General features: G+C 38.3%; 1 protein-coding gene across 1 annotated transcript in view; it reads right to left on the bottom strand.

Moving 5' to 3' along the window:
• The window catches only part of LOC134753259 (zinc finger and SCAN domain-containing protein 10-like), a 32,461-nt gene extending 15,541 nt beyond the window's left edge, over positions 1 to 16,920 (bottom strand). Inside the window, exons 1-3 of the mRNA XM_063689090.1 lie at positions 16,643 to 16,920; positions 15,255 to 15,368; positions 712 to 1,408 (exon numbers count right to left, since the gene is read on the bottom strand). Coding sequence (XP_063545160.1) covers positions 712 to 1,408; positions 15,255 to 15,368; positions 16,643 to 16,765 — 934 coding nt within the window. The 5' untranslated portion in view covers positions 16,766 to 16,920. The remainder of the gene's footprint in view (positions 1 to 711; positions 1,409 to 15,254; positions 15,369 to 16,642) is intronic.
• Between the last annotated feature and the right edge of the window lie 342 nt (positions 16,921 to 17,262).

Genomic DNA, 17,262 nt, shown 5'->3' with positions numbered 1-17,262 from the left:
TCCACAGGCGTTAGATCATCTTCATCACTGGAATCACTTATTTTTGTACGATATTATAACAGAAAACACTGGAAATTCTGATTTTTACGTAAGTCGGTGAGAAGTGTTTTTAAGTAAAAAAATTGTTGACAATGTTGACATTTCTGTTCTGACGTATGAAATGTCAACGATGCGTTTTGAAATTGCATCGACTCAACTTGTGCGTTCAGAATTATATTTAACATCATTATAAAAAAATCTAACGTTTCTTATGGAATCTTAAGGTTTATGACTTAAAATTATTAAATAAAGCTAAATTTGGTATTTTTTATTAGATTCTCAAACCATTTATTTAATGATAATTAATATCGAACGAACCATTATTATGAGCATTTTACGTTTTGTTATCTGTCAAGCTACTTAAACACGCTCCATTCAAGGTCAAATTACTTTCCCCACTAGTGGATAAAATGCGTTTTTCCCCGCTTGTTTTAAAGGATAAAAGACGGCTTTCCGAGCTAGTGAGGGGAAAAAATATTTACAGGGTTGTTAACATTAACTTAAATTAAACACAGTTGACAAAATGTACCTGGCATAGAAAAATACAGTCAGGTTACTCTGGTTCCTACACTAGGCTTAGCCTGTCTCGTAGGTAACCCAGACTCGAATGAGTTTATACAATTAATTAATATAACTTAAAGCCTATAAGAAGAGGAGATAGAAAACACTTACGTTTCCTATTCAAGAGTGACATTAGCGTTGCATCCGCAAATCCAACTCCACCCCATACCCCAGTTTCATGTCTCATAGGCACCGGTTGACGATTTAACATAGTTTCCCAAACACCAGCGTTTTCATGTTTTTGAGGTACAGGTTCCTTTTGTGACACACTAGCGTCACAAACTCCAGCGTGTTCATGTCTTTTAGGCACAGGTTCCTTTTGTGACACACTGGCGTCACAAACTCCAGCGTGTTCATGTCTTTTAGGCACAGGTTCCTTTTGTGACACACTGACGTCACAAACTCCAGCGTGTTCATGCCTTTGAGGTACAGGTTCCTTTTGTGACACGCTAGCGTCACAAACTCCAGCGTGTTCATGTCTTTGAAGTACAGGTTCCTTTTGTGACACACTAGCGTCACAAACTCCAGCATTTTCGTGTCTATCAGGTAGACGTTCAAGTTTAATCAAAAGCCTATCAGGTGGTATATTAACTCCATGTTCATATACTTCAATCATAAATTTTTCATCAGCGTGTGTGTTCCATTCACTTGGTGCACCATAATCTGTGTCAGGCTCAGATTTTATTCTCTCTATAAGAAGGGGATCTAGATTTTCTTGTGTAGGTTCTGTTTTTTGTGGTGGGTTTGTTATTTCCATGTTGAAGCGATTGGATGTTGTTAGCTTGGATAGACTTTGAAGAGAGATTGACTGAAAGGATAAAACGTAGTTTATAATCAGACGATAATTAAATACTTGTTTCAGGGTTCGAAAGGATAATTTTATCAATGATAGTTATCTTGATGATTATCGTGATTTTTATGCCTGATAATTATCGATTTGATAATAACCTAAAATTTACGAAATATAATTAGATGGTTACATGATTACTATCTTATATTTCAATGGTTAATAAAAAAACTAATCAATATTAGGTCAGTTTTTATTTGTACATAGCAAAAAACGCCCCAATAATTATTTTTGACTATCAAAGAATTCAAAGATAATAAATATAGCACCATCATCATCAGCAGCGTAGCAGCGTTATCATGGGTAACAAACAATTGAATAAAAAGAAAAATTCTCGATTAAGACAACTTCAAAAATTGCAAAAAAGAATGGAACAAACGTAAGTAATATTTTGTTTTACTATACAGTGAAAAGAGTAAATATTCACAGTAAATTTACCGCCATCTATCGACACACGATTAAAACTAAAAATAACAATAAAATATGAATATAAAAGGATAAATGATTTTTTTATTTGTATTTATTACTTTTATATGATTTTGACCCATGTTCTTTCACTGATATGTGTTAAAATTGTTAAATAACAAACGAAACTTACTCTCCCATACAAAAACGTAATTTTTTTACCGAAGTTAAGCAACGTCGGGCAGGGACCCCTGGGATACCTAGGATAATTATCAAAGACTATATCTGGATAATATCGAACCCTGCTCTTTATTGCACACCTCGCACAGTTTACAATACACATGCAGAATCAAATAAAGACAATTGGATAGAGATAATAACAGGCGGCTTATCGCTTAAGAGCGATCTCTTCCAGACAACCTTTGGATAGCTAAGACAATAAAATTAGAAGATGCAAGTAAGCAAAGAGAATTAAGAAGACATAGAGTGCTCACTCCATACATCGGTTTTGTTACCAAAAAGACTATTATTTTCGTAGTCGACATCTAGCGTCAAGTAGCGGAACTATCAGTACTGCTACTGTATAGGCAGTGGATGAAACCCAACATGTTTCACACTGGATTAAAGTAACTGTTTAGTTTTACTCTAGTGTATATGACGTAAATATTAGACCAAACAATTTTATTACGCACAAACAATTTTATACGGCACAAATACGATCTATAGGTAGACATACCGACGCATCAAAGGCTAAAGCTGTTCCAAAATAACTGCTACTGCATGGCTATAAAGTTAGAAAGAAGGAAAGGCTTTTCGAAAAAAACTGTACAGTATATTACTCGAACATTGTTTTTATAACATAAATGATATAATACAACATTTTAAAATTAATAACTTTTAGATATATAATTTAGCTAAGTACCAAATGTGACATTGATACATAACATTTGATTCGTTTTCTTTATTTTACATTATTCTGTCATGCTTCTTTTACCTGTAATTTATTTTTATTTTTGTGCTTAATAGAATGCTGAAGCCAGACATGTGAAGAACTGTACAGTTTACTGTTGGAAAATTGTTTTATGAGATTAATAATTAAATATAACTATTTAAAATTAATAATTTTTAGATAATTTAGTTTAGTAGTTTGACATTGACACACATTGACATTTTTTCAACATTTTTCTGTACTTCTTAGTTAATATTTGTAATTATTTTTGTGATAAATATTTGAATGCTGAAATTCCGGCCAGACATGTAAAGAACTGAATTTGTACATATTTACATCTTATATGTAACTCGTGTCTTATCAAATAGGCATTAAGCTCCAAATGTGTTTATTGTAAAATAGTTACCAAACTATGATGATTTAAAAATAGGCAGTAAGCTCCAAATGTGTTTATTGTAAAATAGTTACCTACCGGGCTGTTCGGCTGTGGAATACTTTACCAGTAGAATTAAGATTAGCTAAATCTCTCCCCATATTCAAAAATCAGCTAAAACTATACTTTCTATCTCTGCCTTAAGTTGCCATTTTATATATTGTATATTTGCTTGTATAAATATATATTATATTGTATATTTATTTGTGTGTTAGGTTTGGTTTTAATACTTATATGTATAAGTAGTAATTGTAGTATGTGTGTTTGTGTTTAATCTCAGAATAATGACTAAAGCATAGAAGTAGGGCAAAAATGCTTCGCAAATATGTATACCCGTACTTTACTTCCTTACGAATTAGATAATGTGTCGAAAAGAGATGCATATATGCTTGTTATTTCTCATTTACGTACGGTGTCATAAGTTTGATAATTTGTTAGGGATGTAACTGAGTCGACTTTTTATATCGATAAATTTTGCATAAGTTTATGTGCCGTGTAAAAGAATAATCACGAAATTGGCAAATTGATAATAGTCTGGCTAATGAAAGTTGAACCTGAAAAAACGCGGCAATTTCAAGAAATCTGTAGCAGGCGGCTCGTTGAATACAAGGATTGCATAACTTTTATACTTTTTATAATTTTCATATTCTAAAAATCATTAAAAAGTATAAAAATTATGCAATCCTTGGAATCAAAGAGCCGCCTGATATGAGGATTAATGCATGTACCTAATATAGCTTTTATCTCATCTGCAGTCTACCACTCAGAACCGTCTAACTATACCTCTCGTTTTTTTATCATTAGAAAGAAGGCGAGCGATCTTAACGTGTCGTTTTATCGAAAAACACTTTAAAAATAAGTCACAACAAATATAATATACGATAATTTACATACTTTTGCTTTCATAAGTAAAATATTGCTATATTTATAAAAAAACTTGTCAATAAAAAGACACATGGAAATGGTTTACCGTTTTTTCTAATGCTAAAAGACTAAGTATAGTTTCTAGTCATGTACAGTCAGCTGCAGAGAAAAGGCACCCCCCCCTGCATACAAAGTTCTGTAAATTAGTATGGACGTGGGGTACCTTTTCTCTGCAGCTGACTGTACCAAATAGGAAATGAAAAAAAAAAAAACGTTCGTGTAATATATTTTTTTTATTTAATAATAGGGAATATTACGCGAAACTCGGCGTAGGTGGCGCCACTATCACAATCTGAGGGTCTATCGCGAAACAAGAAAATCGAACTTTCGTTATCTAACATCTCTGTCACTCTTGCGTATTCGAGCGATAAAGAGGCAGCTAGATAACGAAATTTCGGATTCGAGTTTTCCGGTAGGTCCCCTGAAAACTTGTCAAAAACCTGTTAAAGGTACAGTATAAATAAGTTACTCTACGGTGCACTAAAAAAGCTAGTGCTGCACTCTGGTGGCAGAACATTGCAGTAATATCCCCTATTCCTCGTCCTTTGGAAATCTGAAATAAAAAGTTGAGTTTTGTGACCAACAATATTAATAAAAGGAACATTCATCAATGATCATTAATGTCTTTTTTATTAGGGTTCCGTACCCAAAGGGTAAAAACGGGACCCTATTACTAATACTTCGCTGTCCGTCTGTCTGTCACCAGGCTGTATCTCATGAACCGTGATAGCTAGACAGTTGAAATTTTCACAGATGATGTATTTCTGCTGCCGCTATAACAACAAATATTAAAAAGTACGGTCCCCTTGGTGCGCGCGTCCGACCCGCACTTGACCGGTTTTTAGTATTAAACTATAGTCTGGCAAACACAATCTGTCAGTAAGTAAGAACAAAGAAAACTATAGGTACAGTCGAAGGCAAAAATATCGATCCAGACAAATGGCTTAAAAATATGTGAACACGATTTTATTGTCTAAGCGTACACATATTTTTGAGACTTTGGGAATGTATATATATTTATGCCCTTGACTGTACTCATCAATTAAAATGAGACAGTCCTGGGCCAAACTATAAGAAAGCTGTAAATGTCGATAGGTTATTGATCTGAGGTCGATACATCACTATGCCAAAAATATAACCTTTCATACTTAGCAGAAAAGTTCGAAAATATATGCAAAAATCTATATAGACTTGAATGCAAGTAATAATTACATAAACAACATATCGATTTCTATGTTTAGGGTCAGGTCCTATAAATAAATTTCTTCAAAATTGAACAAAACTCACCGATTAAAGGTTATCGGTTCATGCGTATTTTCTTTTCTTCCTGTATGCGATTTACAGCCCTCGATCACACAAGACATTATCACAAAGGGAACTTCAAACCATTACAAATAAAAACTCAGCACGTTTTCCAACAATCTTTCAGGAATAGCAAAAATATAATTAAAATAAACCAAGATGACCGCTGAAACATCCCGAAATATTTCAACTAAAATAATACGACTATGTCAAGTTGTTACAGTTGACACCTACCTGTGTAATAACGAACTTATATTTTATTTGGCTGGATTATATTATAGAACCACATAGGACCATTTGACATTTCCCTCAGTTTATCTTATGACAATACTGAAAAAAACGAAAGAACTTGCGGATTGTTGTCTCACTCACTCATAGACAAAAAGTAATAACGTGTTGTGAATACGATATCTTTTACCAAGCTTTTATTTTTGCCCGGCTTCTTTGCTTTAGTCATTATTCTGAGTGTTTAATAGTCTCCATATTAGCGGTACTATAAACGTCAGTTGATTCAGAGTGAAGCTCCCGTGTTTTAAATCAAAAACTGTGCAAATATTTACTACCTGGGTGAAATAAAGTGATTTCCCAGTTACCCGTGTGACTGTGCTCATAAAACAATTAAAGTGCAGAGAAAACACATCGGATTAAGTGAAAACTATTACAAATATCATCTCGAGAAAAAGTGAGGTTATCTCAGTTATCTGCAAATAACAATCAGTGCCAACATCACAACTCAATTGCGTTTCGTTCAACAACAAATAAAATCGTTCCGTTTACGTCAAGATGTGTGCGCACTGTCATCAGAAATGTCACTTCTACTCGAAAAAATGAAGGAACAACTTAACCTCCAAACAATAACAATCACGGAAAACATTACAACTACAATAATGGAAAAAGTAGATGAAAAACTCAAACCACTCCTAGAGGAAAATGGAAAACTGAGAAACGAAATAGAAATACTCAACAGAAAAATAGAAAATCTAGAAACAAACGGAAAGAGAAATAATTTGTTAATACACGGGCTCCCAGAACAGAAGGACGTGTCCCAAGAAGAATTGAAAACGCTTGTTATTTCCACCATGAAAGAAATTGACGTGAATCTGAAAGAAGATGAAATTAATAGAATGCAGAGACTAGGAAAACGAGAAGTGCAAGATGGAAAAGTCAGACCCATTTTACTGGTCACAACAACTCTTCAGCGGAAAGTGCAAATATTAAAAAACAAGAAAAAGATGAAATCTAATACATACATTACACAAGACTTGTCTAAAGAAGCTCAACTCAAAAAGAAACATCAATAAGAAAGACAATGAAAACGAGAAGAGGAAGAGATCTGAATCCCCGAGCCCGACATCTAGTAATAATAAAAACAAATTAGGCAACTCGAAAATAAGGAGGTGGGATACTTTTCAGTACTTGCGGCAAAGATCAAGCTCATTTTCCGACGCCCACTCAGACCGACCCGAAGACATTCCTGGTACCGGCCGGACACCCACAACACAAACATAAAAAACAACCACAAAAACAGCCCCCAAGCCGGCTGCTGGTCACCGTGGGGGTTACCGACCACAACCTTCCGAAATCGCAGGAAAGAACAAACAATATTAAAAACATATATATCAACACTTACAACACCAGATCACTGTCTAAAGAAGAACAGCTGATAGAATTAGAATCTGCCCTAAAACACATAAAATGGGACATAATAGGCCTAGCTGAAATAAGAAGAATGGGATACAACATACTCGAAAGAAAAGACTATATACTATATATACAGCTACGGAGAAAATAAAGGAATAAGAGGAGTAGGCTTCATGGTCAAAAAGCACATAAACCGCTATGTAGAAAACTTTCGATATACCTCAGAAAGAGTATGCTCACTCGACCTGGACATTAACAAATTCAATTTCTCTATAATACAAGTGTACGCTCCGATGGAAAAATCAAGTAAAAGTGAAATAAATACCTTTTATGAAAATATAGAAGAGGCCATGAGCAACAGCCACAAAAACATAATTTTACAAGGGGATTTCAATGCCCAGATAGGGCAGACAGAGCCAGAGGAAAGTGCAGCTTTAGGAAAATTTGGGTATGGCACTCGAAGCCCAAGGGGAGAGAAACTCGTTCACTATGCAATGGAAAACCAACTGAAAGTCCTTAACACTTTATACAAAAAGAAAGAGGGTAGACGCTGGACATGGATATCACCTGGAGGCGACACAAGAAATGAGATTGACTACATATCAACAAATTTCCAACATAACTTCAAAAACTGTGAAGTCATATCCAACCTACAACATAACAGCGACCACAGAATGCTAAGAGCCACTTTATGCATAGATAAACCTCGTAAATCTAGGAAAAACTTCAATAGAACTCTAATGACAACACCACCTGAAAATCTGGAAGAACTCCATGAAAAAATACACAAAAAAATGGAAACCTTATTTACAGACAGTAGCCCCTACAACGTGCAAGAACTCTACAACAAATTTGAGGATGTACTAAAAGAAAACTTAGCGGGGAAACCCAATACGGGACGACTGGATAGAAATATTTTGTCAAAAGAAACACTAATTCTAATAGAAAAACGCCAAATTTTAAGAAATACACAATTCAAGACTAAATCACAAAGAGAAGAACTATCTAGCCTGTACAAGATTACCAAAAATAAAATAAAAGAGGATATCAAAACCTACAAATTAAATGTCATCAGAGAGAATCTAGAAAAATCAGGAACAATAAAAAAGGCGCAAAAAATTCTAAACACAGGAAAACCAATCATGCCAAAACTGAAAAATAGAAAAGGAGAAGAAAAAACCAACAGGAAGGATATCAACGAAATTGCCACAAATTTTTATGAAGAGTTATACGCCTTAAAACTGTGACATAGTCATGTCACCAGCGCGCCATATCACCGCAGCGACGCGCCCGGAGCGGAATCGACCACACCGAGTCGACGGCGCACCGCGGGCGCGATGGAGGGGAGCGCCGACCGACACTATAAAACCGCGCGCAGCGCTCAGTCGATTTTTTTTCCGTCCCCGCCGCTTCACGGCAACACTCCTCTCCATACGTGGGCCCGGAGCGGACACCGCCGGCCAGCGTATATCCCTATCCTTGTATGTAGGCCCGGAGCGGTCACCGCCGGCCGACGTACTTCCCTCTCCTATACGTGGGCCCGTAGCGGACACCGCCGGCCAGCGTATATCCCTATCCTGTACGTAGGCCCGGAGCGGTCACCGCCGGCCGACGTACTTCCCTATCCTGTATGTAGGCCCGGAGCGGACACCGCCGGCCGACGTACTTCCCTCTCCTATACGTGGGCCCGGAGCGGACACCGCCGGCCAGCGTATATCCCTATCCTGTATGTAGGCCCGGAGCGGTCACCGCCGGCCGACGTACTTTCCGAATCTTTTCGTAGGCAGGCCCGAAGCGGTCACCGCCGGCCAGCCTTATCCCTATCTTCCCAAGCACCTTACCCGACCCATCGAACACGCCCTGCCCGACGACCTAGCCCGTAGCTAGACCCGCGCACGCGTGTCCTCGATAACCCGGCCGCGTCTCGAGCCGAGGTCGCAGTCCCGACCGGCGGGTGCACGTAGCTGTAAGCCTTTAGTTAAGAGCGCATATTCAATAAACGGCATAAAGCCCCGACTATCTTAAGGTACGTTCAGTGTTTGCATTTGTTCCCGTGAGTACCCCTTTTCTCCCCTAATCTGAGACTAGCTCGGTAAACCTCCCCCAGCCCTTACGGCCCGGAGGAAATGTGAACCCTGCTCCGGCAGCACATCACATTTGGCGCCCAACCGAATAACTCACAATTAGGAGTCTTATAGACTCGGGGGGAAAAAATAAATAAATAAACGCGACGCGTCCCACCCGCCCGTGTAGAATCAAATCGTTATAACTCCGTACCGCATCCTGTCAATCAAATCGTTATAACTCCGTACCGCATCCTGTCAATCAAATCGTTATAACTCCGTACCGTATCCCGTCAATCAAATCGTTATAACTCCGTACCGCATCCTGTCAATCAAATCGTTATAACTCCGGACCGTATCCCGTCAGTAAAATCAGTATAGTCAAAATCATAACTCCGCAAACTACGACCCAACGCATCGCGACAGAGAAACAGCGTAGTTTACAGTATTAACATATATAAATGCCAACTTCTTGGGTATATCACCTCAAGAAACCAGAACTAATACAACAAGCCGAAGCTAGAAACATAGCCACGACAGACCTCACAGTCGAATAGATAAGGAAACTGCTGGTAGAATCCATTAAGTCCACGGACGAATCACAAACCCCAGGAAAAGAACGAACACCAAAAATGACAGAAGACGAAGGAAAAGTCGACGCGAATCGCTTGACCAAACTAATCCGGGAATGGAATCTCTCGTTCAAGGGGTACGGAAAACCAGAGGAGTTCCTAGAGAGACTGGAGGAGCTCATCGCAGCAAGCGGAATTGAGAAGGAAGACATATTACCAGCGCTACCACGTATACTACAGGGGAAAGCTCTAGCGTGGTATAGAAATAACACAGAGTCATGCAAGGACTTCGACAGTTTCCTCAAACTGTTTAAACTCTATTACTACCCCAGTAACTACGAAGAGGACTTAATCGTCAGAATAGCAGCGAGGAAACAGAGATTCGGGGAAAGCTTCGTCGACTATCTAACCGATTTGCAAACGCTAATGCGCAGACGCGGGAACCTTAGTGAGCAAGAACAACTTCATAGAATACACGAAAACATGACAAAGAACTATAAACTTTACATAAAAAAAATGACTTCAAGAACCTAGCCGAATTAGTAAAACTTACAGCAGAGTATGAAAGCATATCAACACCGGCATACAGCGGAGGATACGCGGTAAAAGGAGCCACGAAAGAAAGAAGGCAGGAGGAGGAGAAAAGGGGTACTCACGGGAACAAATGCAAACACTGAACGTACCTTAAGATAGTCGGGGCTTTATGCCGTTTATTGAATATGCGCTCTTAACTAAAGGCTTACAGCTACGTGCACCCGCCGGTCGGGACTGCGACCTCGGCTCGAGACGCGGCCGGGTTATCGAGGACACGCGTGCGCGGGTCTAGCTACGGGCTAGGTCGTCGGGCAGGGCGTGTTCGATGGGTCGGGTAAGGTGCTTGGGAAGATAGGGATAAGGCTGGCCGGCGGTGACCGCTTCGGGCCTGCCTACGAAAAGATTCGGAAAGTACGTCGGCCGGCGGTGACCGCTCCGGGCCTACATACAGGATAGGGATATACGCTGGCCGGCGGTGTCCGCTCCGGGCCCACGTATAGGAGAGGGAAGTACGTCGGCCGGCGGTGTCCGCTCCGGGCCTACATACAGGATAGGGAAGTACGTCGGCCGGCGGTGACCGCTCCGGGCCTACGTACAGGATAGGGATATACGCTGGCCGGCGGTGTCCGCTACGGGCCCACGTATAGGAGAGGGAAGTACGTCGGCCGGCGGTGACCGCTCCGGGCCTACATACAAGGATAGGGATATACGCTGGCCGGCGGTGTCCGCTCCGGGCCCACGTATGGAGAGGAGTGTTGCCGTGAAGCGGCGGGGACGGAAAAAAAATCGAATGAGCGCTGCGCGCGGTTTTATAGTGTCGGTCGGCGCTCCCCTCCATCGCGCCCGCGGTGCGCCGTCGACTCGGTGTGGTCGATTCCGCTCCGGGCGCGTCGCTGCGGTGATATGGCGCGCTGGTGACATGACTATGTCACAAAACAGATAAACCAGACAACAACAAAACAAAAGGAAAAGAGAAATCAAAATGTAGATCCATTCACAGTAGAAGAAATAAAAAAATCAATACATAAACTTAAAAAAGATAAAAGCCCAGGGCCAGATAACATCAAAAATGAAAGTATACAAATGATGAAACCAGTAATAGCAGTTCCACTAACAAAAATATTTAACAAAATCTTAGGAGAAAACGATCAAATACCTACTCAATGGACAGAGGCACATATATCCCTACTATACAAGAAAGGAGACCCACAGGACATATCAAACTACCGACCAATTAGTCTAATGTCTAATATTTACAAGATTTTTTCAATGACAATACTACAGCGCCTTACGCCTATTCTAGATAATAAACAGCCAACAGAACAAGCCGGATTTATGAAGGGTTTTTCCACAACAGACCACCTTCAGACCCTAAGTCAAATAATTGAGAAACATACAGAGTTCCAGATACCGCTTTATGTAGGATTTGTCGACTTTAAAAAAGCTTTCGACTCGATTACTCATACATCCATATGGCAGGCATTAGAAAATCAAGACATTCCAGAAGTCTACATACAGGTCATAAAAAAGATCTATGGAAAAAGTACAGCCAGAGTAAAAACAGATAAAATAGGAAGACAGATCCAGATCAACAGAGGGGTAAGACAGGGAGACCCAATGTCACCAAAACTGTTCATAGCGGTCTTAGAAGAAATATTCAAAAAACTAAACTGGGAAGAAAGACGAAAAGGCATCAAGATAAACAACAAATATTTATCAAATCTCCGATTTGCTGATGACCTGGTAATATTAGCCCACAGTGCAACGGAGCTCAGTATACTTCTGAGGGAACTAAATTCACAAAGCCAACAAGTAGGTTTAGAAATGAATGAGGAAAAAACGAAAGTTATGACCAACTCAAAAAAAGCTACTATACAAATAGAGAGTACATCATTGGAATATGTTGACGAGTATATATATCTTGGAAAACAGGTATCATTCACAGACTGCACATACAAGGAAATAACAAGAAGAATTGGACAGACATGGAAGAAGTACTGGTCTATGAAAGATATATTCAAGAAGAAAATACCAATGAAACTAAAAAAACTAGCCTTTGACTCATGCATTCTACCCTGTCTCACGTATGGTAGTCAAACATGGTCACTCACAGGAGATATCATCAAACGAATTCAAGTATGTCAACGGTCAATGGAGAGAAGTGTCCTTAACATTAAGTTATCAAACAGAGTTAGAAACACAGAGATTAGAAGAAGAACAAAATTTATAGATGCGGCGATACATATACTGAAACAAAAATACAATTGGGCAGGGCACATAGCGAGGATGAAAAATAACAGATGGACAAAAACAGCAACAAATTGGAATCCAAAGATTGGTAAGAGAAAAAAAGGCAAACCAAAAACAAGATGGGAAAAAGACCTAATAGAAACAATAGGAAAAAACTGGAAAGAAATGGCAACAGACAGACAAAAATGGAAAAAAATGTTGGACAAATACTTAAATATAATAGAAAAAGGCGATTCGGAAGAGGCCTAGGTCAAAAAGACCTTACGAATATGCATATGGAAGAAACATACAATAAATATTAATAATTGTTACAAAAAAATGTCAACAGTTCGTATAATAAAGGCTTTAATAATAATAATATTTAGCTCTTTGCACTACCTGTTGACTTTTGTATGAGTTCTACATTTCCTGCTACCCAAAGGTTGTCTGGAAGAGATCGCTTTTTAGCGATAAGACCGCCTGTTGTTATAGTTCGTAGATTTCAAACAGTCCCCTTTCGGCTTATCCTTTGTCTATTGTTAAATGAAACCGCACGTGCTACTTACTAGCATAAAAAAATGGTATGGCCGTTTTAACCGGTTATTCAATTACCACTCTATGGAGATTGCAATAAGGTTTAAAATGAACTAATGGGAAAACATATTCCTTAGCTGTGTGGTCTTTGCGGTTACTGAGTGCCGGCAAGTCGAACGCTACAGAACCAGTCTAAAATGTGTCATCGATATGCGTAACAAAGGCGCGTTATCGGAGAGCGCACTTACACTGGTTTTTTTAGCGTTGGACTAGCCCGCGCTCGCCACGATGCACGAACCAGGTAAAGGACAGGGACGGATTGCGATTAAAACATTTTGATGGATTCATGACAAGTATGTATTTACATATTTAAAACAAACAATAATAACATTTTTTTACTATTCAGTTAAATAATAACATTAGGTAATAATCCGTTTTACAAATAATCAACTATTAAAATATACCTCTCTAATGTTACAGACTAAAAACTAAAACTATATTTAACAAAATTAATACATACATGCCCTTTTTAAACAATATCGGCTTTTTTACAATATATAGGTATTACAGACAAATTTTTAATAAACTAAAATAACGTTTTTTTATACAATGTAAATAATAAACAACCACCCCTCTGTCATAATTAATGTGACAGAAGATTCCGAAGATGAAGAAACTAGTTAAAAAAAGTAGTCGTGATTTTTGTTATTTATTAATTGAATATATCTACATCTTTATTTATATTGTACCAATGCATGTTTATTTATATTTTTAGTTAGTAATTTATATTTTATGTATGTATAACTCATTACTGTTTGGCTGGTTGTTTATTATTTACATTGTATAAAAAAACGTTATTTTAGTTTATTAAAAATTTGTCTGTAATACCTATATATTGTAAAAAAGCCGATATTGTTTAAAAAGGGCATGTATGTATTAATTTTGTTAAATATATTTTTAGTTTTTAGTCTGTAACATTAGAGAGGAATATTTTAATAGTTGATTATTTGTAAAACGGATTATTACCTAATGTTATTATTTAACTGAATAGTAAAAAAATGTTATTATTGTTTGTGTTAAATATGTAAATACATACTTGTCATGAATCCATCAAAATGTTTTAATCACAATTCGTCCCTGTCCTTTACCTGGTTCGTGCATCGTGGCGAGCGCGGGCTAGTCCAACGCTAAAAAAACCAGTGTAAGTGCGCTCTCCGATAACGCGCCTTTGTTACGCATATCGATGACACATTTTAGACTGGTTCTGTAGCGTTCGACTTGCCGGCACTCAGTAACCGCAAAGACCACACAGCTAAGGAATATGTTATCCCATTAGTTCATTTTAAACCTTATTGCAATCTCCATAGAGTGGTAATTGAATAACCGGTTAAAACGGCCATACCATTTTTTATGCTAGTAAGTAGCACGTGCGGTTTCATTTAACAATAGACAAAGGATAAGCCGAAAGGGGACTGTTTGAAATCTACGAACTTTACCTGGTTCTATTTTTTCTTTAAATATTTCTTTGTAGTTTTACATGTATGTAAAATGTATAATTTTGGTGCAATAAAGAATATTTACTTACTTACTTACTTACTTACCTACTTACCTACTTACCTAACTATGATGAATTAAAAATAAAATGTGTTTACAATGTTAAAACAGTTTCGGGTTTTACGTATTTTTGGCTGATGTAACTTTCAATAGATAAGATAAGATAATCGTTTATTTTTAAATCATCATATTTTGGTAACTATTTTACATTAAACAAAGTTATACGCATCCAAAACCCGAGGGTATGTTTGTAAATTTTTGTTATTCTTTTAAACTCAAGTAACTGATAATTTTTTACTTATTTTACTTTGTCAAGCTCTTTTTTTTAGGGTTCCGTACCCAAAGGGTAAAAACGGACTACTACTACTAAGACTCCGCTTTCCGTCTGTCTGTCCCCAGGCTGTATCTCATGAACCGTGATAGCTAGACAGTTGAAGTTTTCACAGATGATGTATTTCTGTTGCCGCTATAACAACAAAAACTAAAAACCGAATAAAATTAATATTTTAGTGGGTCTCCTATACAACAAACGTGTTTTTTTTGCGTAATGGTTGCGCTTCGTGCGCGAGTCCGACTCGTACTTGGTCGGTTTTTCTTATAAGTTTACCAACCCCTGGTCTACTAGACCAAAATTTTGTTAGATAATTTAAAGGTTTAATTCACTTACTGGTTTATACAACATTGCAAGAGTACTTTGTGCTTTTAGGGCTCTGTCTTTAAAATGGACCATTTTTATAACAAAATGTTTGCACTCCCAGCATATCTTGTCATGTTCCGTCAGCTGAAATATAAAATTATGAATTATGTTAGACAATTTGAACACAAATGTGTAGTACTAGAATAGAATAGAAAACATAAAAATTAAATATTTTATAAACTGTAATACATGTCACATATTAAAGAAAAATTGACAAAGCCCTCCAGTGGTGAAGGCTGGATTCGAACCAGCGTCTTTAGCTATAGCGGCTAATGCCATGAAGCCCTAGGTCATCTCGCCACTGCGGTACCCGTCCCAATTTCTCAACTATATGCCATCTTAGTAAGACCAGGTTAAATATAACATAGTGTTGTGTTCCTGCCGGTGAGTAAGGTTGCCAGAGCTCAATGAGGGAGAGGAGTGTTAGGGTCGGCAACGCGCATGTAACTCCTCTGGAGTTGCAGGCCTACATAGGCTACGGAGACTGCTTAACATCAGGCGGGTCGTATGCTTGTTTGTCACCGACGTAGTATTAAAAAAAAAACATTTTGTTCAACATGATACTGTGTTGTATGGGCCCATACTAGACTTTAGATAAAGTAAAGTATATCCACGGCCGGATTTCCGCCTGGGCCTAAAGGCCCTGGCAACCTACTAGCAGTGGTTTTGAGATGGAGAAGAGCCCCCCCCCCCCCCCCCCCCTAAATTCTAATTGCCTCTAAATCTAGGCAAAACAGTCTTCTTACCTATTAATGAGTGTCATCTGCCAGTAACACATTCATCATCATCATCATCATTTATTTAATGCAAAAACCATGGTTATAAAAGGTGTTACATAGAGATTTGGTACATGGTCACCCTGCAAGGGCGTAGCAATGTCTTAAAAACTGCATTACGATTACTAAGTTTCGTAACGCGAATTCGCGTTTTCGGCAATGAATGGGTGAACCTGCATAAGAATGGGGTTTGCCGGAGTACTACGGCTAGACACCAAAATTGGTGTGGGTCACATGTACTTGTAGCGGCGCGACGAAATCGTGGAGTGAGCCACGCCTCACTAAAGTAAGAATACTAAGCACAAACATTAAACAATTTCGTGCATGGTGGCCACACACGCCATTTTCTATCTCTATCGCACGCGCATAATTATATTGCTGTCCCGGTCCCGTCGATGACGCCCGCGGTCAATGCCACTGTGCGAGCGAGACAGCAATTATACGCATATATTGCAAATGGCGGATCAGTGTACGAAACTCTTCGTACTTATTGTCCTTACTTTACTGCGCCAAATTCCCTAAACTTTGTTCAATAAGAATTGTTTTTAAGGTACATATAAACTATAACAGTATGATACTTACCGTCAAGTCTTTATAGAACATAGAAACGGGTTTGATGTGTTGTAACGGCAGTGTAAACATTTGTCTATCCCGGCTTAGACATGTCGCACAAAAGGCGTTTAGAGCTCTACTGTGAGCACTCATGTTTTGTACTAATCACAACATTTGTTTAACACGATATAGAACCACCGGGGCGTTGACGGAGTCTTCAGAACTTCAGGTGATCCTCACAGGGTCCAGCTTGCTTAAATGCTCAGGGACTGAACAAAGAGCATATAATCACTACGTTCTACGTTCACTACTTTATTGGGACTGAACTGAACGAAGGTAGGGATGGGTAGGGAGTTGCACTTGACAGTTTTGACATTTCCGTTCAAAAATATCGTGGGCAGTCCAGAGGGTACAATCAAACTGACAATTTGATCATGCATCATACAAAAATATTATAGTTGGTCAAACCAAATTGTCAGTAAATAAGAACAAAAAAAACTATACTCATCCTTTTCTTTTGGGTGCTAGTACTAGTGTCAGACAAAGATAGTATGATTTTCTCTGTCTATGTTTGAAATGAGACAGTCCTTTGCCAAACTATATAATCATCCATTTTAGATAGTCGAATGCAAGTCGAATGCGTGAAATGA

Source organism: Cydia strobilella, chromosome 26, assembly GCF_947568885.1.
Source record: "Cydia strobilella chromosome 26, ilCydStro3.1, whole genome shotgun sequence".
Classification (NCBI taxonomy): domain Eukaryota; kingdom Metazoa; phylum Arthropoda; class Insecta; order Lepidoptera; family Tortricidae; genus Cydia; species Cydia strobilella.
The sequence above is the reverse complement of the archived record's forward strand: the minus strand, read 5'-3'. Positions and strand labels throughout refer to the sequence as shown.